Source organism: Oryza sativa, chromosome 12, assembly GCF_034140825.1.
Source record: "Oryza sativa Japonica Group chromosome 12, ASM3414082v1".
In the NCBI taxonomy this organism is placed as follows: Eukaryota; Viridiplantae; Streptophyta; class Magnoliopsida; order Poales; family Poaceae; genus Oryza; species Oryza sativa.
The window spans coordinates 26,654,509-26,675,151 of NC_089046.1; the positions used below are offsets into that span (position 1 = coordinate 26,654,509).

At 43.2% G+C, this 20,643-nt stretch overlaps 1 protein-coding gene across 7 annotated transcripts; it reads right to left on the bottom strand.

Annotated features, from left to right (window-relative positions):
• Positions 1-14,978: 14,978 nt before the first annotated feature.
• On the bottom strand, positions 14,979-18,886 carry LOC4352778 (nuclear transcription factor Y subunit A-7). Of its 7 annotated transcripts, XM_066306461.1 has the most exons (8): positions 18,702-18,886; positions 17,907-18,085; positions 17,241-17,401; positions 16,573-16,647; positions 16,221-16,385; positions 16,022-16,139; positions 15,852-15,937; positions 15,078-15,757 (listed from the first exon to the last, which is right to left on the bottom strand). In XM_066306461.1, exons 2-7 carry the CDS (start codon positions 17,932-17,934, stop codon positions 15,879-15,881), a joined length of 606 nt encoding a protein of 201 aa, XP_066162558.1. In that variant the 5' UTR covers positions 17,935-18,085; positions 18,702-18,886; the 3' UTR covers positions 15,078-15,757; positions 15,852-15,878. The 7 variants fall into 7 exon arrangements, with proteins under 7 accessions (XP_066162560.1, XP_015618408.1, XP_015618405.1 ...); XM_066306463.1 differs by lacking the exon at positions 15,852-15,937 and having other exon boundaries at positions 14,979-15,577; positions 16,573-16,644; XM_015762922.3 differs by lacking the exon at positions 15,852-15,937 and having other exon boundaries at positions 14,979-15,577.
• Between the last annotated feature and the right edge of the window lie 1,757 nt (positions 18,887-20,643).

Consider the following 20,643-nt stretch of genomic DNA (forward strand, 5'->3'; position numbering starts at 1 on the left):
TCAGCAGGATTTTTTACTGCAAGTTCAGTTTCAGCAGAAAATTTTAGTTCAGTTTCATAAGGGCAACACCAATGTATCTTGTTTAACTAGGTAATAAGTAGCAGGGCTAAGTAGTAGGTCTTTGGAAAGTGGGTCCCATGAGGAAAAAAATACTGCTTTTTAGTTGCTTTTTGTCCAACTCAGCATGCAGTAGTAGCACATCTTGTGTTGGAAGGAGAGAGTGAGAGAGATTTTAATGTTTTTTTATTCTTATGAGTGGGTCATAAGCTTACTACCTAGCATTAGTTACTACCCACTTCCACAATGCTTATTACTAGATCATAGAAATATTATATTGCTTAATACCTGCTTTTTCCTAACATTGTGGATGCCCTAAGAAGATTTCAGCTCAGTATCAGCAGAAATTTGTAACTCAGTTTCAGAACACATTTTAGTTCAGTTAAGGTTTCAACACAAGTTTCTAGTTCAGTTTCACTACAAATTCTTAGTTCAGTTTCAGTACAAATTTTTAGTACAATTTTAGCAGAAATTTTTAGTTCAGTCTCAGAAAAAAGTTTAGTTCAGCTTCAACAGAAAATTTTTGGTTCAGTTTCAGAGCAAATTTCGGGAAATAAATCCTGCATTTGAAACGGTGCCTTTGCTGCATATGATCTTGTTGTTGATGGTGTCAGCGAGAGGGGCTGTGAATGCCCGTATGGATGGATTATCCAGAGTTCAGAGAGAGAGAGAGAGAGAGAGAGAGATAGTGTTTGCTGGTGGTATGCGACGATATGGTTTCAGACTTTTGATCCCTTTATTCTTGTGGACTGTGGTGTGGTGCAAATGTGCAATACTTCAGAATGTCAGAATGGGCATGCTCAGGACCACTTGGCAAGAGGAATATTTGCATACTTTCTTGTGGGGTTGCCTCCCTTCATGCTCCTCCCAGTCATTTTCTGTTTCTGTTTTACTATCCATTTTTTCTTTGTTTTACTCACATCCTGCTCTTGTTTGTGCACAATTTATTCAGTTACAAACTTACAATCTAGGTAGCATTCAGCAACAAAGCATACTTCTTATATTGATGCGTAGCTTTCCTACGTGTTCGAGAAAAAAAAAACAAACCATCCAAACTTCTCAAATTGTTATAGCGTTGAGTGAGATGATGTTCTTCTGGTCTTCCTATCAAAATCCAGTGTGCATTGCAAATGAGACTAGAATACATAAAGTTGTACAAATTCCAAGATGAAATGGTGAGAGAAAAAAAAACAAGCTTTTTATTAGAGCCTCAAGTGCCAAATGGGGGTAATTAGTGGGGTGCTTCTTGGGATATGATAGTTTTTAATCCACACATTGCAGTTGTCAGTGGAGCACCCAGCCTACTGCCCTGGTGTTAGGGGCAAGGCAATGGCATGCATGATACATGAGTGAGTTTAGTGAGATAATGTTCATCGGGAGAGATTAAATAAAGAGATTAGTATACATTAGCACCTTCCTATTGGGCTTTGCTGGTGTGCCTTGCATCCAAAGTGATGCCACTATCTCCACAAATGCAGGCTTTACCCCATGATCACCAAATATGCTTATGGGAAAAGGAATTAAAGGAGAAGATTTTGGCCAGTTGAATGAGTTTAATTGCACTGTTTATTCTTTCAGTGTTGGAATGAAATGTGAGGTCAAAATTGTTCTGGTGATGTATTCAGTAGTAGAAGATTTTTACTCTGAAATTGACCGTTGTCCTGAAGATAAATGACTGTGAACAGTAAATTTTTTACACTTCTGTAATAACTGTTGCTGACTTGCTGTACCTGTACATCATTAACCTGTCTAAAATTTTTTCAAATCTTTACACAAGCAGAACAATTGATGCTCCGTGGCCGTAAAATTGTCTCTCTTGTCTGATTCCTGCAATCTTTGGACATTCAATCCAGATCTGAAATTCTTGCTGTTTCTACACAAACAAGGAGTATACTATTATGCAGTTGCCAGTGGATTTCACCATCTTAAAATTGTTTGCATTTACATCAGCACAATAGACAGAAACATTTCTATGCTGTACTACAAAGATGACAAGATCTAGCATTGCATCAAGAAGTATCTAGGAAGAACAGAAAACAGGAAACTGTTCTTAGATCTTCTCCTCATCAGGTTTCCTCACTGAAGAAACTTGCAATGCTCATCTCTGCAAAAGGTTGATGCATATGCATTGAAACAGCTCTCCAAAATGCTACAAGCATTATCTATATTGACCAAAGATCTGTTCTTTGCATCTGTACCTCACAGAAGAGATTGCTTGGAACATAAAAAGAGCTAAGGGTGAAATAATTTCCATGGAAAGTGTCATGCTCTTGTTGCTTCAGAATGGCAGGCAAGGGTGGTAAAAGCTGATGGGTGCAAGATCCTGCATTTAAGCACCTGGGTGCAGTTAATGGCATTACTCATGAGATTGTGTAGATGGATGTGAGGCAGTTCAAGTGCCTCTGCTGGGTTTGAAATGGCATGGCAAGCTTCTGGCTGACAGAGTGACAGAGTGCATTCAATTGGTTGTCATTGCTGCATATACTCCTCTCTCTACATGCAGGGTACTAGGGGTTGAAAATGTGCAATTTTTTATAGACTTTGAGATGATGCTAACAAAACAGTAACACCTGATGTTTTTTGGGGTTTTAGGATAGATTCATGATCAAAGAGTTGCAGGCTATTCATTGACTTGAGTTTCAACTGGTTAACCACCAATTGGCATGTGTAGTCCCATTCAGAGATATCACTGTCTTTTTATTATTTTTGAGAACTCATTGAGTTGCTTTTGGGTGGTCAGCTTTTTCTTAGAGGGTAACAAAAAGGAGGGACTACTGGCTGGCTGAGTGAGTGGCATGAAAATAAGAGAAAAAAAAGAAAGGCAAAGCATGCACTCCTGCACCTTGCTACTACATTACAAACATAGCCTTTCAAATCCAGAGCAAAAGCAGTTTGTCAAGATCATGCAGTCAGCCAAATGGACATCACATTTCTTCAGTGTTTGTTGATCACACACAGATCTAAGCTAGTGATGGAGTACTATCAACAGCCTTAACCCCTAAAAACCCTAGCAGGACCCCTACTTTGTCCTGAAAGCCACTTTCTTGGCATGAAGAGAGTGAGGCACCAACCTTCACTTTCCAATAAATTTCTTTCTCCTCTCTTTCACTCTCATCTTCCATCTCTTTTTCATTTTTTCTCTTCCATGGGTGACAAGTGAGGATGTTGGCCACCCATCTCCCTTCACTCCCAAGCTTGTCATTGTCTTTATGCATTCATCAAAAGGACATAGGACTAGAGAGAGAAAGAAAAGCACCATACTTTCTATACATGCTTGAGGGCAACATTTTCAGTTTTTTCTTTTCTTTTCTAAGGTTGACATGCACACCATGGCTTTGCTTTTTGTGCCTTTCATAACCCCAAAAAAAAAAAATTGCAGTATTTTGTTGCCCCTCTTTCTTCCATAGTTGGGACAATCATGCATGCTCTTCTCAGTACTAGACATACTCTCATGTCTTGTCGCTTTTACAAATGTGTTTGCTTGCAATGGAGTGTAGTAGTACCATGGAGCAGAGAAGGACCAAAGCCACATAAACACCGGAGAATGGTACTAGCATTGACATGACTTGAGAGAGATGTTGTAGCCGCTTTAATGCCTACATACGAGGGGATGTAATACAAACTAGTACAGTAAATCTGGATAAAATGTTACAATTCAGGTTCATTGTACTAGATTATGTTACCTCCCGTTCTAGGTTAGTTATTTTTGGAATAGAGGGAGTACAAATGTTTCATGTCAAATTGTTTAACAATTTATTTGTAATCTACCAACTTTAATTGGTACAGGAGTGTTGTACATATTCACTAATTAGTTAACTGTAAGGTGTTTGGTCTCATTGTTGTCAAACTAAATGATGGCTATGGAGACACTGTTGGAATTGTAGGTGCTGGTGCAGTAGTGCAGTGCAAGAACATGGCAGGCACAAGGGAGGAGAAAAAAAAAGGAGCCTCTTTGGAGTACTAATCTAATTGATGCAGGAAAGAAAAGAACAAGAATGGTAACTAGTACCAACCATAACAACACAATTAATGGGTCATGATGGATATGAATTTTTTTCGTTTTTAGATTTTTTTTAATATTCACAGAAATAATCTATCGACAAAAAAAAATTGCAGAAATAGCCCCTGCCGCCCTAATGGTGGGCGGCAAGCTGACGTGGCAGACGGTGGGTCGACCGCGCCGTCTGCCGCCGTCGGCCAAAATTGCGATTAGGCCCTTGCCGCCCGTACAGAGGGCGGCAAGGGGCTAATTGCAATTTTGGCCGCCCATAAAGAGCTTGTGGCCGTACTTTTTTCATCTGGGTCCCTTGCCGCCCGATGAAAAAAGTACGGCCAAAAGATTTTTCTATGTTATGTTAATAATAAATAAAGAAGTATTTATTGGTAAAACTTGTTAATATTGTTATAAAAATGTATTGAAGTTGGTTGTTGCGCAATTTCATATGTTAAGTGATGTATTATTTTGTACCTTATTCGACGTATTAGTACTCGGATAATTTATATAGGCCTATCGCAGTCTGGGTCGTAGAAACATTATATGGACTTAAACAAGGAGAATTATGTAACATGAAGAAATAGTAGTACAATTTGAACATGATACAACTATTTGCATTGCGGTTACATAGATGATATTAGATTCGAACTAGGAAGGAGGTAGTGCAATAGTTGAACACAACGACGATGTAGTAATGGGACAAGGAAGCATGACAGTAGAAATTTCAATATGCCAAGTTGTCCGATAATAGCTAACCCCTACGTGAGGATCCCTCTCCTCTCTCAAACCGCGCTTTAGTAACCCTGTATTGCTCTGGTAGTTCAAGCTGCACAACATGGCTAGGTGGAGTTAGAACCCTTCTGGTGTCTATCCATTCTTTGTATTGACATCTGCTTGGTGGTTCCTGGGAGGAAAGAATAGATGTAAAGCAAGCAAAGTTAGTAAATGTTGTGAGAAAATAAGGATTCATGTAATCAAAATATTCTTACCATGAAATCGTCGTCAAGAATATTTGGACAAACAAAGAACCTTCGACCCAATGTTGTAGGATTTATGGAACGAAGAACCTGACAACGATCACTACACCTGCATCTTGGACGGGCTTCCCATGGAGGGAGTGCCGTAGTTAGCACCCGCCAATCGCTCTGTTGTTCACGACATTGTCGTTCATAAGCCGCTTTTCTCTGTAAGTATTGCTCAGTACTTTCGGATGTGAAATACCAGCGACCTTCTTGTAAACAAGTGGTTAGGTCGAGAACGGGATTTTCTGTATCGACCCACTCGATGTATGCGCAAGCCGTAGTGCGGGTCTGCCGAATAGAGTAGTGTTACGAAGAATAAAGCGATTGCCCATACGGAATGAATAAGCATATGCAGATAATAAAATACCTCACGGTCATAGTTAGGGCACCTAAAAAAGCGCCTTCCTCGAATATCAGGATTCCTCGAAGCCATTAGTTGGCATCGATCACCGCATAGGCAGAGAGGACGCTGGCACCAAGTTGGTAGTAGGTATACACAAGGATCGCTACGCCAGTTTGGATCCTCAACACCTCGGCGTCTAGCCATTGACGAAAGCCGGTCGGATTTGTAATGAAGCAAGTGGGGAAGAGAGTACTAAATGTGATTGAGTTCTGAAAGATTGTGAGGCCTCACTCGTTAAGGCGACTTATATAGGCGCAAAAAATCGAGTGATACCCCTGACATGTGAACGTGGTGGGGTATGGTGGGTACGCCTGATTGGCGCCGAAAGATACATGCATGATCGGCGCCGAAAGTTACATTGGTCGTATGCGCCAAATGGTGGGCAAATACTCGTATCACACGCGAATAAAGGAGGCTGCATCGGTGCGGCAGAAAGTAGTCGTGCATGCGCCGAAAGGTATAGTGCATGCGCCGAAAGGTATCGTGCACATATAACAACAACGTAGTCATTACACAAGCATACAGTACTGGAAAGTGAAGCAAGTAAACAAAGAGAAGACTGCTCTACTGGCCCTGCCCCGCGCCGCGACCACGCTTGGTCCTCCGGGCCTGTGCTCGCACGTGGTCCTGGGAGTAGGTGAAACGATCCGGTGGCACAGCACGGGTAGCACGAGTGTCCTGCGGAGGAGTGGCCTGCGCCTGGTCCTGCGTCTGCAACGGCGGTGCGCCTCCCAGCTGTGAGGGGCCGATGACGTCCTCTGTCGAGCCTGAAGCGAAGTCGAAGTCAGTGATGTCGAAGAGGAAGGTGGAAGGCAACAAGTGGTCCGACGAGGTCCCAGCATGGTCCAGTGGTGGACCCTGACTCGACGTGCCGGCTGCCTGTGACGAAGTCCCGGTGTACTGCCAGAACTGCGCTGAGTGCGAGGTCGACACAGCTGCCTGAGACGCTGACCCTGCAGCCTGGGAGAAGTGGGCGGCCTGCGTCATAGCGAACTGGGCGAAACCTACACATCGACAACGGGACCCTTGTAAGCTAAGACATAAAATGTATGTAAATTGATTGTCGAAGTAATGTTGTTTTTTTAAGTACCTGTGAGGGGCACAACAGAAGGCCTAGCCGAGGAAGGCGGGGTGTTGAACGGTGCACGAAACCCTGAAGCAATCGGCAAGTGAAACGGCTCACTTATATGTGCGAGGCATGTACAGAAATAGTAATAAAAATACTTACCTCCGTGCGGAGGGGGAGTCGGCCTAGGAACGTGCGCAGCTGGACGGGGACCAGTCGGTACGGGTGGCCGCTGTACAGCTGCGTCTGCCCGAGCAACGTTGTCTGCACGACAGGTGAGAACTCGGAGAATCGAGCGCATCGACTCCACCATCCGCGTGTACGTCGTCAGGTGCTCCTCTACGGGTACCGGAATCCCCGCGCCTAAACGTTGGATCGTCGTTGAACCGTCAACGACGACCCGGTTGATGTCGTCGACCTGCATGGTTAATTTGTTCGTAAATATTCGTAAAATTTGACGAAGAGAAAGACATGAAAACATAAAGGAATGGTGCGATGCAGGGTACTCACAGCACGAGCGAAGTCCTGGTCACGGTGCCTGGCATAGAGGTCTCTAGTGCTCGCAACGTGGGGCTGCTGCTCCAAGGGAGCGAAGGTGACCCTAGTACGGGTGCGTGGCTGGTACCAGCGTAGGTAGGCCTGGTACGACTCCTCAGTGTGTGGCTCTCCCTCGTGGTCCACGACCTCCTCGGTTGTGAGCAACCAGTCCTCAACAAAAGTCGCCAACTTGGCGGGCCAGTCGCCAGCTGACTGCTGACCCTTGCGCGAGTACCTGCGAATTAATGTGTAATATTAGTGTGAAACGACAGATGTTACAAATTATTGTGAACAGGCAGATTTTAATGCAACAACGGAAAGCATAGTGCAAGATCTTACCGGTGAATAGCAGCTGGGACGGTGGTCGGAAACGGTACTGGAAAGGGCTGACGGAAGCCGAACTGCCGCATCACGCGGAAAGGGGCGTGAGGCTCAACGCAGATGTCGAAGACCATCGGAACCGTAGTCATCCAGTACGCCTGGTCCCTGGTGCAGAGTGTGGACAGACCCAACGGCGCACGAGCCTGGGTAGCCGCTGCACTGTAGGGCTCCCACACGACGTCAGTCGGCAGAAGGCGGTCGAACTCCATAACAAACTCAGGATACGACCGCCTAACTTGGACGTGAGCCCATCGGCGCTGCAATACGAGACGATCGATGTGATGTACAATGAACTTAGCAATTAACTTAACAATACGATAAGATCGATGCAACGTACCTGACGACGGCACCATAGAGTACCCATCGTAGGGTAGTCGACCTCTCGTCGCTCCTCGTACAGTGACTCCTCGTACGCGTGCTGGTCCACCTCAGGGCGGCCGATCGCAATCCTCTCAGCTGCCCAGATAGAAAGAAAGAGAGGGCACCCACCAAAGGTCGCGCTGGGATCCGTCTTCGTGCAAGACTCACAAAGTGCACGGTACAGAGCCGCCAACAACGCGGAACCCCAGCTCCACTGAGGCACCTCGCCTACCGCGGCGTCGGCGATGCTCCTGGCGTAGTGCACGAGTCCCTTGTCGACCGCGTGCCCGTGACCGCCACAGAACATCACCCAGCCAAAAAGCCAGAGCAAGTACGCCTCCAAACATCGGCTGTAGGAGTACTCGTCGGCCTCCACCTATAGCTGCTCAACCTGCAAGCCGTCGATAAAATGTTAGGCACCTTAACTGCGGACTAAATATGTAATACGATTGTCATTTCGGTACAAAAACACTCACGGTGAACTGAAGCAGCCACCTCTTCGTAGGTCCGGTGTTGCGGTGGTGTGCCAACGGCTCGAGCGGGAGGTGCGGTGCGCGCTGTACTAGTGCGAAACGTGCCGTCAGATCGTCCTGCCAGTCCACAGCCGTGGTCACTGGCCCAACAGCGTCTCCCGCGAGCGGTAGCCCCAACAAGTATGATACGTCCTGTAGGGTAGGGGCTACCTCACCGCACGGCAAGTGAAAAGTGTGCGTCTCTGGCCTCCATCGATCGACCAAAGCTGCTAGGAGGGACCTGTCCACAGTCCATCGTCTGGCCGGGTCCGCGTCGCCAGCCGCAGCCTCCACCAGCCGACACATCGGTAGGAGGCCGGCCTTATGTAGCCTGCAATAACAAATTAATATGTCATTATAAAAAATATTACAGTGCAACTAACTTATAGTAAAATACTGTTCGTACCTCTCGACAAAGGAGTCGTGAACCGTGAGTAGCTCACCGCACGTCCATGCCCGGAACGTCCCAAGCTGAGCCCCCTGCACCGCAGTAAGGTGAGACCGGTGTCGGTGATCTATCGCCGGGTCCAACAACTGAGGTGTATCCTGACGTGCCATCTCTGAAAAATATAGTGTTTCGTGTTAGAACAATTCAAAAAATAGTACTGTAAAACAAAAGATAACTTGCAAAATTATGAAATAGTAATAAAATCATGAGATTAATTATGTACAACAAGAGTACAGGCTATTTAAATATAGCAAACGTTACTAATGGTACATAACGATGACGTGCAATTTAACATATATGTAGAGTTCAATAATATAACATAACATTACGTGTCGAAGTCCGACATACATCAGCATACCTAAAGACGTTAGGCGCCTTAGTCCGACGTTACATCACGAGACCTAAAGACATGACATGCCGAAGTCTGACATTACACGACGAAACATAAACACATCGATAAGTTCGAAACGAATTACAAGCAAATCCACATGCCGACATAGAACATAAGAACTACACCACGTAGCCAGACGTGGCACGACGACGCCTAGGACGTGGTCGAGTGGAGGTAGTGCCTTCACCCGTAGGGCGAGCTCCATCTGCTGCTAATCCTGATAGTCCTGCCTCCGCCGCACTTGGTTTCTCCTTGTCTTTAGGACAATGCTTGTAGGTGTGCCCATGTTCATCGCATTTGCTGCAACGCTTCACCCTGCCAGCCTCCGACTCGTCCATATCGTTGCGGATGTGACGAGTCCTCCTCCTTCCAGCCTTGCCTCGGAGCTTTGATGGGTCAGGAATATTGAGTACTTCATCGTTAGTCTCTGTGAACTCCCCAGCTATGCCGAACCCATAAATCTCGCCGCTCCATGTATGATATATTGCTTGCTTACTGAAGTACTGTGACACATATACTGCATCTGGTATGCCACACTCCGCTGCGGCAGCAATGACATGGGTGCATGGCCTGTGGAGCAGCTTCGGCTTTGCACAAGAGCAATGACATGTGCCATCGGCTTTGAGAACACACTCCTGCTTCACTCTCTTGTGGTAGATACCCCTGCCTGCCTTATCTTGACATAGTATCTCAAACCTGTGCTGTTGGGTACCTTGCACTAGAGCTCGATGTTTCATGGCCTTTTTACGCAACTCCTCTAGCTTTTTCTGCATGAAAGCTCCAAACAAAATGCTGTTGTTCGGCATAGAGGGAAGAACTGCCTGGAACCGATCCCTAAAATACCTGCATGTCCCATGTAAAATGATCTCCACTATGCCAACTAGTGGCAGTCCACGGGCACCGCGCATCACCCAGTTGTAAACTTCTGCCAAATTTGTTGTCATTATTCCATATCTAGCACCACCTGTGTCATACGCCTTGGCCCATTTCTCTTTTGGTTCATGCAGAATCCACTGAGAAAATTTCCGAATCTCCAATCCAGTTCTTCTAACCAATGTTGGATTATCCGTTGGGAGAGGTCCAAGAGCTTGAGGAGGGTCAGCAACGGCGGTCGATGGAGCTGCTGCACGCTGATCACTGCATTTGGCTGTCAACTCATCTAATCTCTTCCAAAGCTCATTGAATTTTTTCTCCTGGTTCTGATTGCACAGCCTCTTGAACATGTTCATGAGCTCCTTGTTCTTGAATTGCTTGAAGAAATTAGCTCCCATATGACGCATGCACCACCTACTCTGTACATCTTCCCAAACACCGGGGTATCCTCGTTCCATACTCCCAAACTGCAACTCTCCTATCGCTCGCAGAATGCCAGCGTGCCTATCATGTATCAGGCATACATTTGGCCTCATACCAACAACTTTTGTTTTAACCAATTTCAGGAACCAGTACCAGCTGTCGGTATTCTCACTCTCAACAAAAGCAAATGCCAAGGGCAATACCTGATTGTTCCCATCTACCCCTATTGCTGTTAGTATCTGGCCCCGATACTTTCCTGTCAAGAATGTCCCATCAATGCAGAGAACAGGACGACAGTTTACGAATGCCATCTTGCATGCATGTAGAGCTAAGAACGCCCTTTGCAGCACACTCTTGCCAGGATGTTCAATTGAGGGGAATTTCTTCACTTCGTAAGAGCTCCCAGGGTTTCTTTCCTCGATAACACCAAGCAGGCGTGGCAAATTGTCATACGAGGCTTCGTAAGTTCCAAATCTCATCTCTATTATTTTCTGTTTGGCCCTCCAGGCCTTGGCATAGCTAATAGTATACTTGTATGTCTCTTCAATGTGTCGGATTATTGACCTTGGTTCATATGTGAGGTTATCGATGACATGCGCATACATCTCAGATGCAACAAATGCACATGTAATGTTCCTATGGTATTTCTGAACACCAGGTAGAAAACATGTATGCTTGGTAACAACTGACACTGTCCAATAATCCTTCCATTTCCCCTTATACGCGTGCACTCTCTAGGGACAACCATCTTTTTCCTTAACACACCAAACTTCATATTGCGACCGGTTCGACTTGGCAACCCAAAACTCTCTATGAAGTGACACTGCAAAATGTTTTACCGCCTCCTTCATATCTTCTGCTCTACTATAAATCGCTCCCTGAATAACCTCATTTTCTTTGTACTCCCATCTCACACTATCCTCTTCAGAGACGATCAGCCCAGAAAAATCCTCACTAGCCCATTCTGCTGGATTAATATCCGTCTCATCATCTGACGAATCACCTTCTTCTACACGTTCGTTGTCAGAATCCTCCCTCTCCATTTCATCCACAATGGCACCGACAGTCTCCCCCTCGTCGGCCACTCCACCTGGTTGAATGCCCACTGGAGCTACTACGCCCCCGTCCTCTCGTGCGTTGACCTCCTCCACAGAAGTCTCGTTTACTTCAGCACTTGGTCCCTCGCCATCATCCATGTTCGTCTGCACACCTAGATCCTTCGGGTGAACAAACGGAACCAAAGCTAGAGGCCACCCGCGTTGCAATGCATTTTCCAAATACCATCTCCACACTCGAGAGTTTTGAACTGGCATTAGTTCCCAATAAAAACCCTCAGTTGCCCGACTTACTATAACATTGATTGTTATGTCACTTGTCTGTGGATCAACTCTCAAGCCCCTCATTAACCATCCTTTTATAGAAGGTACACTCCTCTCAGCCGGTCTATCAATTCCCCTTTCTGATACAATAAAATCTGACAGATCTACCCCACTTGGCCTGTAACGGACGTTTCTTGGTCCATGGTAAACTTGGAATATTTGTTTGTTCGACATATCTGTCAACGAAATAACTAGATCATATTACTCTTTCATGCAATAAACATCTACAACGTAATATCTTCTTGTGTAAGCCAATGCAACGGTAATGTATTAATTCCAAACTAGCAGATCTACGTAGTTACCGATATCAACAATACGCACTTCTAGATTAGTACAACTAAAACCCTAAAAATATAATGCATTTATTCAAACAAATTTTTAAAGAATACACACTATTTAACTCAATAGTCACATATAGGATCTATGAATATTACCTGAAATCGGCGTCTGAATCCGGCAGGGCTTCGCCCCTTCTTCTCTTCTCCTCCCCTCTCTTCTTTTTTTTTCACTGGAATTGAGAAGAGAAGAATGAGGGCTGGGGGCTGGGCAGCAGGCCTTTTATAGGCAGCGAGGCCTGCCGCCCGGCCAGAGGGCGGCAAGGGGCCGCCTGCAAAATAGCCGGCCCCGACTGGCTTTTTTGCATTCGGGCCCCTTGCCGCCCCACCAGAGGGCGGCAAGGGTTTTCCTGCAAAAAAACCCTCCCGCCGTCACCACCCGTTCCTCCCCCGTTTGCCACGTCAGCTTGCCGCCCCAGAGGTGGGCGGCAGGGGCTATTTCTGCAATTTTTTTGGTCGATAGATTATTTCTGTAAATATTAAAAAAAAAAAATCTAAAACCGAAAAAAATTCTGATGGATATTGGGTAAGTGTGGGAGGTCAAATGGGCCTAAAGGGCCTGTCTGTCTGTCTTACACCAATGTTGTGTTTCTGTCCCCCTGCCATGGCATGATAAGAGCTCATGTCACTTTTGCCATCCCTCCATGTCCTTCTCTCCTGAATTTCTTCTTGCATGGCTTGTTCTTTCACAACAATTTACAGATGCACCAGTTAGATAATGGAAACAAAATGCACCAGTTAGAAGTCACATTGCATTTTTAAGATAAAATGAAGCTTTATTGATTTCAGCCGATTACATCAAAGTGATAGAATCATACCGAGAACCATATAGATCGCATTTTTAGATAATGAAAGTAATTTCCAGCCTCTGCACCGGTTACGGATGCACGATAGCTTTTTAATTGTGGGCACCAAGATTTGAACTCTGCACGCACAACTTCACAACAACAAATATGCTTCCCACCGTAGAGAGATGCATGGTAGTATAAATAAAAACTATTCTTGTCCATGGAGGAGGAATGGGGCCTGGCTTTGTAGTGCAAGCAAAGCATGTCAAGCATCCCTTTCACTGTTCTCTGAGGAGGTAGCTCATGCATGCCTCCTCCTCCTTTTTGTGTTCTTTTTAGGGGGGGTGTCATCAACATCTTGATCCTCCCACTCACTGTTCCATCAAAAGATTAACATGAACTAGATCTTGATTCAGTAACAACACTGAAGCTCACTTCACTTGATCACCCAATTTCTGATTGGTCAGTTGCATTTTGAAGAACAGATTGTTACAAAGATTGCTTCATGTGCAGGCAGATTCAGGCTAATGGATGAAGAATAATTAGCCATCCAAAACTGCTTCATGTGCAGGCAGATTCAAACTAATGCATGAGGAATAATTAGCCATCCAAAACTAGTCTTTATCAAGTTCCTTTTTTGTGCCCTTTTTAAATCTGAATAGATGGATCAATCTAGCCAAGAAATGATTATAAGATTGACCTAAATTTGCATTCCATAACTACATGCAGGAATACATGATTAATGTTCGGTACGTACACACAGAACCTGTGTGGATTCTGGCAATTCTGCAACTGCAAATATGCAAATACCCTCTGGGTTCTTGTCTGCATGCCTGCTCTGCCTCACTCATAATTCTTCAGAAGAGGGTCCCAATTAACAAGCATTATCATTTGCTTTCTGCCTCAATTGATTATTAATTCGTTCATCTCTCTCTCTATCTCATATCCATGTTTATGTGTGAGCTGATTTGTTTAAGGATTCGGATGAGGAGATCTATGCTTTTGTTAGTAACTTGTGTGCTAAGGGAGAAGAAGTATGGTGACTTGGCAGTGTTGTGTCTGGACTTTGGTAAGCACCTGACATAATCACAGAGTGTTGCCTAAGATAATCACGTGGGTCACCAATGTCTGCAAAAGTTTTCAATTACAGAGAGGGTGTGCATGCGAGTTTTGGTTCAGATTTTCAGAAAGCTCATGCTTGAGATTAGCTGGATTTATGACACAAAGTTCAGAACTCAACCAGTCAAAGAAGAAGTTCAGAACTACTGTATCCTTCAGAGAAAAAGTTCAGAAACTATTTTCTAGAAAAACGAGAGGAAATTTTGTGCCCAGCTTCCCAGAAGCCAAACAGAAGTTCAGAATTGTTCACATTAAGTTCAGAACCCTACCATTCAAAGAAGTTCAGAACCTTTGAAGAAAGTTGAGATTCAGAAGTTCAGAATTGTTCACATTAAGTTCAGAACCCTTACCATTCAAAGTAAGTTCAGAACCTTTGAAGAAAGTCGAGATTCAGATTATCCTTTCTTCCTCAGTATTATCCTTTATCCTTGTGGTCTTTCTAAGCAAAAAAGCGAGATGTGCTCGTGCGAGAAAAGGTACAAATTAAAATGTTTCAGTGTTCTCGAGAAAGTATATTCTTCTTGGTAATGGCTGCTAATTTCCATCTTCTCGAGAAAAGCATATGCTCATGTAATGGCAACATGATGGAGAAGACATGCCTGGATTGTAATAGGCCTATCAAAATCAGGTTCAGAGATATGTTCTTAGTCTCACATAATCATCAGGCAACTCAATGGAGAACATGCATTACAGGTATGCAATGCAAGCATCATATCAACAAGCCAAAGAGGCGAAGACATAACCTAAGATCATGGATTGCCATAACAGCTGTTAAGATCACATGAATACATGATATTCCAAGAGAAAGATGGGAATATCATTTGGCATCTGGAGTGTGTGCAGAAGAGATAAAGCTCCAGATGAAGTCACTGCTTGTCCTACATTTAAGGTTTATTGTCATGAACATACACATAGCCAATGTTTTATTCTGTGCACTGCAGATGATGATGCAAAGGCAGTAAGAGACCAATCCAATCCAAAGCAAACAATTGGCAAGCTAATGAACTCTTTAAAACTACAAGACTTCCTGAAGAAATTCAGCTATCCCCATGACAAAGCACAACTGACGAAAACTACTCATTGTACAAGAAGGTAAAGAAACTGAGCAGACCGAACCAAAGGCTGCAAAATCTGTTGCCCTGTCTATATATTCTCTATGGAGCATTATCCTACAACACCCAATGACACCATTCTTTGTCGATCACTAGCATGTACTGTACAAAACTGTTTCCATGTTTCACACCAGGTGCTTAAATCCCGTTTAGTTACTGGTTTTTGACTTCTTATTTTGTTTAGCTGATGATGCACCCTTTGAAGACGGAGAGGTAGACGGTTGGCCACTATCACGGGGTGCAACTCCATCCTGTTTATCTCTGGAACTGGAATCAGAATGCTCTTCCTTGTCATCCGATTTTGAATTAAGAAATCGGCCTCCAGCTCCCCTAGCCCTTTTCAGGGCATGTTGATGCCGTGACTCATGGAGATATGGCTGCACAGTGCAGACGAATCAAAATCTTTAGAAGATACAGAAACATAGGTACAAAGAACTTGACAGCTGCAAGAACTGTACATTCCTGATAGTGAGAAACACCTATAAGAACACCCAGAGATGGTATAATTTTGTGGAAGTCCTAACTTAACTTCTGACAGAAAGTGCCAACCTTAAACTCTGTCAAGATTAGAACCAATGCAGTGATCCAAGTAACAAGAGTTTGTATTATTTTGGTACAAAAAGAAGTGAAAAAGGCACAGCTTGAACTTACAAATTTACATGGAAATAGAGAGCAAAATCAACCCACATCCATATTTGACACAAATTTCTTGTTGTGTGGTATCCAATTCCCAGATCCTTAATGTTTTACAATGAGCAATAGCCAGAAGACATTGGAAACTTGGTATGCTAGACATGATAAAAGATTGGATGTATATTCACCATAAGATTTACAGTAGAGCAGATTGATCTTAGTATGGAAGTGGGATATGTAGATTGGAGAATTTAGTCGACTACTTGAAGCAAGTTGTTGTTCACTTGTGCTTCTGACCAACTCGAACTATAATGAAGCATCAGGAAAAGGATAACTAATTAATATTCCATGTTATATGGTTTCGTAAAAGGTGCTAATAAGATTTACCTTACGGCCCTTGACAAGCTTCTTTTCAGACTCAGCTTTGGCTCGAGATTGTCGACGCCTTAATATGGCATTGTACTGTTTTGCATTAACATAGACAGGCTCTTCAATTGCATCGGTAGGCAGTGGTAGTCCAGCTGGATGCATCCCGACCAATGGTGGATGCATCTGAAAAAAGGAACATCACAAAAACATTTTAACAGAGAGTGGAAGTAGCATACAAAGACCCAGAATTACGTAATTGTTTTTTTTTGTCCGGATGCGACGGATCAGGTTATAAAAGGCTATGAGATACTGGCCTACCCTCCCCACGCAAAGTACATGCAGCTATAATAATTTGTACATGAGAGCTTACCATAGGCTGTCCACCATAAGCTGCATAAAGGCTTCCGTAATATGGATCAATATTTGCGTAAGCAATTTGGCCCTGCTGAAAAAAAATGCAGAATTAGACAATAAACATTACAAATGGAATTTGGCGTTATGCATGAACTGTGATCAGGAAATCCAAGCAAAGAAGCAACTCATGGTGCAACCACCAACGCTCTCTTTGGTTAAGGTTAGTAACAAAGAAATTTGGCTATCTGTGGTCGTGTGGAGACTTGTGTTATGGACTGGTGAACATTTGTTGACAACGTATCAAGGAAACGTGGCATAGCAGTATAAATGGGATATGGTATAACTGTCATGGAAGTCATGTGCACCTGTTTGACAATCAAGGTGTGATGCATGGTTTTCATAAGAGGGTCACCTCAAAAGGAAGTAAATTGGTCCTCCACTATGCAAGAGTTTTTCTCTCTGTATATCTGTTAGTTTTAGTATGAAGAGGTGGTTATCAGCCCAAGAATCCAAATCCAAATTCAAACTTGAATCTCCATAGTGATTCTACAAGCCTGCCATGTTTCTCCCATATTTCACTATGATCAGTTGGCTAAATATCCTTAGACTAGGGCTCAAACTGAAAGAACAGAAGTTATACTACTTGCTCATAACTAAAAAAGGGAAAAAATACATGTAATGTACCATTGCATGGGCCATATCGTGATGGGCATAGGGTGTCGCATAATCTGTTGAAGGTGTTGCTACCATTGTATGGCTATCTGTACTAGTAACTGAGGCTTCTTGCTGGTCCTCAGGTTCACCTTGCCTTTGCTGTTTTTGCCGCTCATCAGCTCCATGGTTGCCTACATAGGAAAGAAAACAAAAATGAAAAGGCTTAAAGTATTGCCATTTTTAAAAAGGGGAATAACTGAAATTATATCTGCCAGCACTTAGCAAGCATCGATGGATGTTCCATCAACACTTCAGCACGTCCTTTTTACATGTAGTAATTGATCTAAACACTGCAGAGTGTATGCCAACTTAATGGAACAACTAATATTTCCATAATCCCACCAGCTATAAATTCAGTGTGACAGGCTGCATCTGGAATAATAATATACCTTAATAAATTCAAATTGCCTTCTATACCTGGTTACTAATTGTCCACGTAAATGCCACTGTCTGCTAATACAAATGCCACTGTTTGCTTGGAAAAATCCATAACCGTCATGCGTGCTCAATACACTCCCAATGGAATTTACAGTTGAGCAATCATTGTTGTGATTACAATTTATAACCAGACACTACCCCACTATTTAAACATGAGTAAATATACAAGGCAAACATTGGTGGATGAAACAGACATACCTGAAACATCATGAACTACAGACGTCATGGCTTGGTTGTTTTTGCAGACAGAAGCAGAATCAGGATGATTGTAGTCAAAAGAAACAGACGTTAATCACCCCAGCTTTCCGTGTGCTTCAGGCATATTTTGGTTTTGAAACCTTGTAGGAGAGACAGGAGCTTGCAGCACACCACACTTCCTGCCAATGAACAAAGTTGAATTGAAGCTTCAGTGATCCTAAGAACCAACATAAACCGCATCATTTGATCCTAAACACAAAAAAAACTTCCATTCAAACTACAACAAAGCTGATAAAATAGTCCTTTAAGAAAGGCAGGGATCGTGCATGCATATCTAGGTCTTGAGACTTGAGGCAACACAGTGATGAGTGACACATAACCTCCACCATTATCTATAATTTCGACAAAATTATTCAGACTGCATTAACATTAATGTCTCATTGTAGGTGTGAAAAGTACAGCGACAATTGGTAGGCGAAGATTTTTTTCAGACTCGTGTGAAAATCATTAACGAATACCGGATATATCAAGACAGGATTATCTGATGATTGCTTAGCCCTTTGACCTCCCACCTTCCAAACCTCACCAACGCAAACAAGAACCGCACAACACAGGGATAGATATTGTTTGTCGAATTCTACCCGAAATTCTTGCCGCCGTGGGGAAACGAGTGTGGGTTCACGGATTCGGAGGGGGAAACGGGAATTCTCCTCGCAAACTTCCTCCCTCCAGAAAAGCAAAAGGAGCAGAGCAGAGCAGAACAGAAAGCGAGAGGGAGAAGGCGGGCTTACTGACCGGGAGGAAGAGGCCAGGCGAGCGGAGGTGCGGGATGGTGAGGGAACTCTCCCGGCGAGGCGATCCCGGCGAACTCTATCCCCGCCGGCGGCGAGCGGCGGCGACGGCGACGGCGACGGCGAGAGGAGAGGAGAGGGAGATGAGATGAGAAGAGGAGAGGAATTATTTTTTTTTGTTTTTATTTCTTTTGGGTTCGTTTCGGAAAAGGAAAGCGGAGGAGCGCGCGTGATCTGGGCCGTCGGATGGATGGGCTGGGGTGGATTGGATGGCCCGGATGTGGCCCACGCGTTGGGAGTGGTGGGCCCGGGCGCATCCGCGTGTGTGGCTGCCGAGGTGTCTGTCTCTCCCGGCCTCTTGCACACCTCACCCTCTCCTGCCTAACGTCACTACTACTGTTCATGACTTGAAACCGTCAAAATGGCCCATAATTCACTATTACTAAATATATTTATATCATTATAATATAAGTAAATTATACTCCCCGTTCATTCTAAGTGTAGTTGTGGGTTTCTATATCCAACGTTTGACGATCCGCCTTATTTGATTTTTTTTATGATTAATAATAATAATATTATTATTAGATAATAAAACATTAATAGTATTTTATGTATAACTTATCTTTTTAATTTTTTCAAATAAGACGGGACGGCAGTTAAACGTTGGACATAAAACCTCCACAACCGCACTTAAAATAAGTCGAAGGGAGTATAATTTTGGTCATATTTATCGTTTTAGTATTCAATGCTTTTTTTTATTTGTTTCACACTACAAGACGTTTTGGATTTTTAATGGATTCATGCATGAATTTAATTTATGTGTGTGCTTCATATATGTGTCTAAATTTATAGTTAATCCACACGAGGGATAGAAAGACCAAAACAACTTATAATATGGAATGGAGCGAGTACTGCCACCGTCTCAAAATAAATTTATTTTTCATACATCTCACACATACCAATACAAAATCAAAAAGACTATATAAAATACATACTTTAATTATCAAATCTCAATGTAACTATTTTTCACTTTATCTACTCTTAATATATTCCATATTTTTATAAACTCTGATGCAATGATTACTCTAAAAATGAACTTGTGTCGGCACAAATGTAAGGAGATAAATTAAGGGCCTGTTTAGTTCGTGAAAAGAAATTTTTTGGATGTCACATCGGATGTTTGGCCGGATATCAAAAGGGGTTTTTGGACATGAATGAAAAACTAATTTCATAACTCGCCTGGAAACCGCGAGACGAATCTTTTGAGCCTAATTAATCCGTCATTAGTACATGTAGGTTACTGTAGCATTTTATGCTAATCATGGACTAATTAGGCTCAAAAGGTTTGTCTCGCGGTTTCCCCCCCCCCCAACTGTGAAATTAGTTTCTTTTAATATATATTAATGCTATATGCATGTGTCCAAAAATTCGATAGGATATTTTTGGAAAAAAAATTAGGAAACTAAACCAGGCCTGAACTTATTATGGGACAAAGGGAGATTTTACCACAATCATTGCATCGGGGTTTGTGAAAGTAAAAAATAATTACTGGGAGTACATAAAGTGAGAAATATTTGTATCGGGATTTGATAAAATATGTGTATTTTGTTTTTTATTGGTATGCGTGGGATAGTAGGATGTGTGAAAAATAAACTGAGATTAGTAAATATTTGGATCTATTTATAGTCTAAGTTGTATAAAATCATAAATTTTTTGATATATGAGTATCACGGTTCTAAAATTTTACAAAACCATACCATTAACTACACGCAACACAGAGTCTCACAAGCTTCCAGCAGAGTAGCTACGCACTATGTGACCCAACAATCCACCATAGAATTCCAAGAACGAGAACGACCTTCTCTATCAATATATTAAAAAAAAAAAGGGGGCAAGGGCCTTCTCTTAGGGGGGAAAAAAGGAACGAGGATTTAACCCAACACTGT